The sequence below is a fragment of the Electrona antarctica genome, assembly GCF_951216825.1.
Source record: "Electrona antarctica genome assembly, contig: scaffold_474, whole genome shotgun sequence".
NCBI lineage: Eukaryota > Metazoa > Chordata > Actinopteri > Myctophiformes > Myctophidae > Electrona > Electrona antarctica.
In genome coordinates this window covers 42,479-50,090 of record NW_027638126.1, presented here as the reverse complement: position 1 = coordinate 50,090, position 7,612 = coordinate 42,479, and the positions used below count along the sequence as shown (strand labels likewise).

The following is a 7,612-nucleotide window of genomic DNA, read 5'->3' as shown; positions in this document are numbered from 1 at the left end:
GAGAGAGAGAGAGAGACAGAGAGAGAGAGAGAGAGAGAGAGAGACAGAGAGAGAGAGAGAGAGACAGAGAGAGAGAGCGCGAGCGAGAGAGAGAGCGAGAGAGAGAGAGAGAGCGAGAGAGAGAGAGAGAGAGAGAGAGAGTTTTACATTGCAGTATTGATACTTTTTCTTATTCATGAATAGATGGAATATATTTATTTATTGAATATAAAATGAGAATATATTTATTATGGTTTGGTGATGAATTGGATCTGCTTTTTATGTCCTAGTCTGATCAAGTGCAGGCATGTCTGTGACATCATCATGTCTGTGACATCATCATGTCTGTGACATCATGTCAGGCGCCATGCTCATTTACCGTAAGTGAAAATAAATGTGAGTATAGGGAAGAGCCGCCGAGGTCGTAACGCGGTATGGTTGTAACATGCACGTTATCTCCCCGTTGCAATCAGAACTGCAGCATCACTCCCAATCTTCCGCCGTAGTCTGAAGACCCACCTTTTCAGACTCCATCATGGCCCATAGCACTTATCCTACCCCCTTAGATAGCACTTTTTAGACTTAGATAGCATTTGAAACAGACTTATAGCATGTCATGTAGACAGCACAATAATTGCATTGTATGTAGTCATAGCACATCATAGTACATATGTATAGCACTAGAATTTCGCGGGCCTTCGGCCCGCTCATCCCAGAGTTGCGTTGCCCCGCGTTGCGATACAGAAGTCCACAGATACAGAAGTCCACAGTGACACGCGTTTTATGCAGCTGTTTTGTGTTGCAGCGCGCGCGCGTGTAGTGTTGTTGTTCTTATCCATATATGCGCCTCGGTTCGGCCCGTTTGTTCCACGGCAGGTGTCGACGCAGTCGTTCGTAGCGATTTGCGTGTTTGCATTATTTTAACTGTGTAGGCATACCATATTCTGAATTACCAAAAAGAGGACACATGCGCGCGTGCATGTGGATGTGGATGTGCACATGCGCGTGCACGTCGTGCACGTCGTGCATGTGCCGTGCGTGGGCGGTTCTGTTAAATTGAGATGTCAAAAGAATCTATAGCCTAACAATAAATGGATCAAATATGCTCTATATTAGTTATGTATTTATTTAAAGCAGTGGCTCTGAAAGGTGTGGTTCCTTGAGGGGGTTCCAAATGGACCCATTATAGGTCTGTAACTCTTAGAGTGTAACACATGGACCCAAATGGACCCTTACAGGTGTGTAACTCTGAGAGTGTACAAATGTAACCAAATGGAGTCTTTTATAACTTTTAACTCTGATACTGTAGAAATGGAATCAAATGGGACTCTTATGGGTCCATTTGGTTTGACTCTCAGAGTTATGGGGGTCCTTGAAATTAAAAAGTTTGAGAACCTGTATGCAATGGCTTATCTGTTGTAAAAAGAGAGACCAGCCTATTCTCCAAACCATCATATCTTATGCTTTGCTAGGTTGTACAAAATAATATTGGGTCATTATAATTTGCAGGACTCACCGCGCGCACAGCTGCCTTGTCTGTGTTGACATGACATGGGCTTGCAGGACAGAACTTGTATTTGTGACAGACACATAGTTCCTTTGCAGACAATACAATGTGCTTCTCATTGGTCAGTCACAAAGCTAAGAAAACAGCAGCCTACTTTGTCTGCATGTCAATGATGAGATAGTTCTCCGCTGTCTGTCTATCTGCAGACAGCGGAGCAGCCAGCGAGCCTTTCTCTGATCTGCGGTCGGGACCAGTGGTAGTGGTGTCAGCGTGCAGCGCATGCAGAGTTATGAAGAATACACATTCCGGGGTTCGGGCTGAAAGTCCACCTCTCACAGTGTTTTTCCACTACGAACCATTGAACGTGCATTGTAATACACATTGGTGTGAATGGTCTGTGAGCGTAGCGATACACTACAGGCGATACGTGTAAAACCCCGGACATTTGAAGGAATTTATAAAACCACCCGGACTGGCCGGACAGGCCCCCAAAAGAGGACGTATGGTAAACTGTGTATGTAATCGCGGCGCTGTCCATCCAAGTTAGAATGAGTGTGTGTGTGTGTGTGTGTGTGGCTGGCTGCCCTGTGTTTGGCTGCGTGGGGATCGCCATGTGAGGGGGCTAGCCAATAAGTGCCCTGTGTTGCATGTGGAGAATTGTGTAGGTTAGTGTGTGTGGTGTAGCCGAACGGGGTGGTGAGAACATGAGGGGGATGTAGCACAGCAATCGGTGACCCCTACATTAAGCTGTGTTGCTCCCAGCATGCAGTGCAAATGCGTGTTGTAGCAACCGTAGCCAATGGGAAAACAGGATGCAGTGTTGCCAGGTCCGCGAATTGTAAGCGAGTTGTAAGTAGCGTGTTGAATGGCATTTTTTCTGGGCTTGTTTTCATAGACCTGGCAACAAATTAGGCGGGGGTGTCGGTGCTTGTGGCGTGTTTGTGTGTGTGTTTATTTACTCATTGTTTGTGAGTCTGGACGGGAGGCGGCTTTAGTGGCAGTGCAATGACAATTTTTACGCGGGTGATGTTGAGTGTGGCCGTGCTGCGCGACATGAGGAGATAGCCGTGGATCGACGCGGAGGGTAAGTCTGTGACGTGTTAGTGTGTTTAGTGGGTTGTTGCAGTGTGTGTTGCAGTGTGTCAGTGACGTAGTAGCTGGTGCCTTTTGTTCCTGTGCGTGCGCACAGCGTTTTGGGCACACCTTTTCAATTGTATAATAGATAGTATAGTATATATGTATAGTTAATATGTATAGTGTCATTATATAGATATGTTCTAGTTACGTTCTTAGCTTACGCATGTTTCTTGATAAATGCTTTTTATATATGTGATGTATTCCCATGCTTTTTGTTCTTGCTTAATGTAAGTCGCTCTGGATTAAGAGCGTCTGATAAATGCTCTGGATTAAGAGCGTCTGCTAAATGCTCTGGATTAAGAGCGTCTGCTAAATGCTCTGGATTAAGAGCGTCTGCTAAATGCTCTGGATTAAGAGCGTCTGCTAAATGCTCTGGATTAAGAGCGTCTGCTAAATGCTCTGGATTAAGAGCGTCTGATAAATGCTCTGGATTAAGAGCGTCTGCTAAATGCTCTGGATTAAGAGCGTCTGCTAAATGCTCTGGATTAAGAGCGTCTGCTAAATGCTCTGGATTAAGAGCGTCTGCTAAATGCTCTGGATTAAGAGCGTCTGCTAAATGCTCTGGATTAAGAGCGTCTGCTAAATGCTCTGGATTAAGAGCGTCTGCTAAATGCTCTGGATTAAGAGCGTCTGCTAAATGCTCTGGATTAAGAGCGTCTGCTAAATGCTCTGGATTAAGAGCGTCTGCTAAATGCTCTGGATTAAGAGCGTCTGCTAAATGCTCTGGATTAAGAGCGTCTGCTAAATGGATTAAGAGCGTCTGCTAAATGGATTAAGAGCGTCTGCTAAATGGATTAAGAGCGTCTGCTAAATGGATTAAGAGCGTCTGCTAAATGCCTAAATTGTAAATTGTAAATTGTAGTAGTAGTGTGTTTATATGTACTAGTACTGTGTATGCTCCACACGTCCCAAACTCTTCTCCCTTCTCTAAAACATCCTGGACAACGCCGGGACAACGCTCCACACGTCCCAAACTCTTCTCCCTTCTGGCCCCAAAACTGTGGAACGCACTTCCCGTTGCAATCAGAACTGCAGCATCACTCCCAATCTTCCGCCGTAGTCTGAAGACCCACCTTTTCAGACTCCATCATGGCCCATAGCACTTACCCTACCCCCTTAGACAGCACTTTTTTAGACTTAGATAGCATTTGAAACAGACTTATAGCATGTCATGTAGACAGCACAATAACAGTACAGCATAGTATAATATATATGTATAGCTTATATGCATAGTGTCATTATATATAGATATGTTCTAGTTACGTTCTTAGCTTACGCATGTTTCTTGATAAATGCTGTTTATATAAGTGTATTCCCATGCTTTTTGTTCTTGCTTAATGTAAGTCGCTCTGGATTAAGAGCGTCTGCTAAATGCCTAAATTGTAAATTGTAAATTGTACTCATACTCACTAGTACTGAGTACTCATACTCACTAGTACTGTGTACTCATACTCACTAGTACTGTGTACTCATACTCACTAGTACTGTGTACTCATACTCACTAGTACTGCTTGTTCAGTACTCTGATAGTCCCGTCAGCTCTCATGTCGTAGTTTGCCTCGATGCATTTCCCTCTCTCGAAACTGGCTGGAAGTTTCTCAATCTCATACCACTTCCCGAGATACTACAATACAAATACAATACAATACAATACACATATTACAATACTATTACAATGTTACCATCTGCCCATATACTACAATACACATATTACAATACTATTACAATGTTACCATCTGCCCATATACTACAATACACATATTACAATACTATTACAATGTTACCATCTGCCCATATACTACAATACACATATTACAATAATATTACAATGTTACCACCTCCCCAGATACTACAATACACATATTCTGTGTAATACACATATTCTGTCTGTCTGTCTGTCTGTCTGTCTGTCTGTCTGTCTGTCTGTCTGTCTGTCTGTCTGTCTGTCTGTCTGTCTGTCTGTCTGTCTGTCTGTCTGTCTGTCTGTCTGTCTGTCTGTCTGTCTGTCTGTCTGTCTGTCTGTCTGTCTGTCTGTCTGTCTGTCTGTCTTACCGGCTGTATCTTGAAGCCAGGTTGAATCATGGGGTCTGGACACGGTCCCCAGTGGTAACTCTGAGCCGCCACCAGGGGAAGCAGGAGGAGCAGGTAGACAGGAGACAACATTCCTTCAGAGAGAGAGAGAGAGAGAGAGAGAGAGAGAGAGAGAGAATCACATGCGAGTTACATTAAATTAAATTCGATAAAAATAAATCCTTTTATCTTCAAGAATCCAGATATTCAACACAACTCAATAACAAACCAGTGTCAACTGTGAGTGGACGACACCATAAAGCATTACACTTGTTTACAAGAGCGTCCACCTTGTTCAATTCATCATAACATTTAGAGACGTAGGCTACAAATAAACACTTCTACAGTATGGAGGCAAAAACAGGAAATCATTAGGAGGTAAAAAGGGAAAAATTTCAGATTCAGATTTTTACGGGGCAGTTTAGAATTGCAGTCGTTCACATGCCCTTTGAAAGCGGTTTTGAAGGAGAAAGGGATTTGCATGTCTTAATGACTGTTGGTAGGGCGTTCCACATTTTGGTGGCATAGGAGCGAAAATTATTTAGTCCCTTGTTTATGCCGAATCTCTGCCGTCCTGGAGACCCCCCCCTCCTGGAGACCCCCCCCCCCCCTCCTGGAGACCCCCCTCCCCCTCCTGGAGACCCCCCTCCCCTGGACCCCCCCCCCCCCCCCCCGGCTGTGCTATAAGGCCGTAGGCAAAAACACAGAGAAGCAAATTCAGTGTTGATTTCGTCGACTAAAACTAAATGAAAAATGTTCGTCGACTAGCCTTTTTCAATGACGACAACTAAATGGAAACTGAATGAAAACTAAAGCTACATGGTGACTAAATCTAAGACTAAATATATCGACAATTCTGTAAACAAATAAAAACTAGACTAAAATGTTAGGAAGGGACTAGTGGACAAGGGATCCAGTATGAGTCATTTTACACTTGGTTGCATGCTGAAAATAGACGATCTACAAGCTCACAACGTGTGTAGAACCCTTAACCCTTATCCCTAAAAGTATTTGCCATTTTTTACAATTTTGAAAATCAATTTAAAATACCGGTATAGTTCAACTATAGCCAATCTACATCTATACGTGGTGAGCTTGTAGATCAGCTCCATGAACTATAGTAAAACATGGTAAATATGTTTAGGATTAAGGGATGGCGCAAGATGGAGCCACTATAAGTATTATAGTGATATCTATATGATACTAATGTAAAGTCTGAATCCCCCCCCCCCCCCCCCACCGCCCACCCCTTTTTCCCCTCACTGTATACGTTTATTTTCCCTTTTTACCTCCTTTATGATGAATTCCTGTTCTGTTCTTTGTCTATATAGAAGTGTCTATTTGTACGTCTCTAAATGTCATGATGAATTGAACAAGGTGGACCCTCTTGTAAACAAGTGTAATGCTTTATGGTGTCGTCCACTCACAGTTAACAGTCTTTGTATTGAGTTGTGCTTGAAATGTACTGTAATTCTGCAAACTGTTAATACACATTTCAATCAATCAATCAGATGTATTATATATACTACACTATATGTATTATATATACTAAATGATACTAAATGTACAGAGCAGAAACTATGTGTACTTTAGTATCATATAGTATAATACTGGTACAGAGCAGAAACTATGTGTACATTAGGTACTGGTACAGAGCATCAACTATGTGTACTTTAGTATCATATAGTATAATACTGGTACAGAGCAGAAACTATGTGTACATTAGGTACTGGTACAGAGCATCAACTATGTGTACTTTAGTATCATATAGTATAATACTGGTACAGAGCAGAAACTATGTGTACTTTAGTATCATATAGTATAATACTGGTACAGAGCAGAAACTATGTGTACTTTAGTATCATATAGTATAATACTGGTACAGAGCAGAAACTATGTGTACTTTAGTATCATATAGTATAATACTGGTACAGAGCAGAAACTATGTGTACTTTAGTATCATATAGTATAATACTGGTACAGAGCAGAAACTATGTGTACTTTAGTATCATATAGTATAATACTGGTACAGAGCAGAAACTATGTGTACTTTAGTATCATATAGTATAATACTGGTACAGAGCAGAAACTATGTGTACTTTAGTATCATATAGTATAATACTGGTGCAGAGCAGAAACTATGTGTACTTTAGTATCATATAGTATAATACTGGTACAGAGCAGAAACTATGTGTACATTAGGTACTGGTACAGAGCATCAACTATGTGTACTTTAGTATCATATAGTATAATACTGGTACAGAGCATCAACTATGTGTACTTTAGTATCATATAGTATAATACTGGTACAGAGCAGAAACTATGTGTACATTAGGTACTGGTACAGAGCATCAACTATGTGTACTTTAGTATCATATAGTATAATACTGGTACAGAGCATCAACTATGTGTACTTTAGTATCATATAGTATAATACTGGTACAGAGCAGAAACTATGTGTACATTAGGTACTGGTACAGAGCATCAACTATGTGTACTTTAGTATCATATAGTATAATACTGGTACAGAGCAGAAACTATGTGTACTTTAGTATCATATAGTATAATACTGGTACAGAGCAGAAACTATGTGTACTTTAGTATCATATAGTATAATACTGGTACAGAGCAGAAACTATGTGTACTTTAGTATCATATAGTATAATACTGGTACAGAGCAGAAACTATGTGTACTTTAGTATCATATAGTATAATACTGGTGCAGAGCAGAAACTATGTGTACTTTAGTATCATATAGTATAATACTGGTACAGAGCAGAAACTATGTGTACTTTAGTATCATATAGTATAATACTGGTGCAGAGCAGAAACTATGTGTACTTTAGTATCATATAGTATAATACTGGTACAGAGCAGAAACTATGTGTACTTTAGTATCATATAGTATAATACTGGTAC

At 41.1% G+C, this 7,612-nt stretch overlaps 1 protein-coding gene across 1 annotated transcript in view; it reads right to left on the bottom strand.

Annotated features, from left to right (window-relative positions):
• LOC306918379 (apolipoprotein D-like) overlaps positions 1–4,786 on the bottom strand; it is a gene marked incomplete at both ends in the record, with an annotated part of 6,582 nt that extends 1,796 nt beyond the window's left edge. The window contains 2 exon segments of the mRNA XM_079531277.1: positions 4,126–4,247; positions 4,676–4,786. Coding sequence (XP_079387403.1) covers positions 4,126–4,247; positions 4,676–4,786 — 233 coding nt within the window.
• Positions 4,787–7,612: the final 2,826 nt, after the last annotated feature.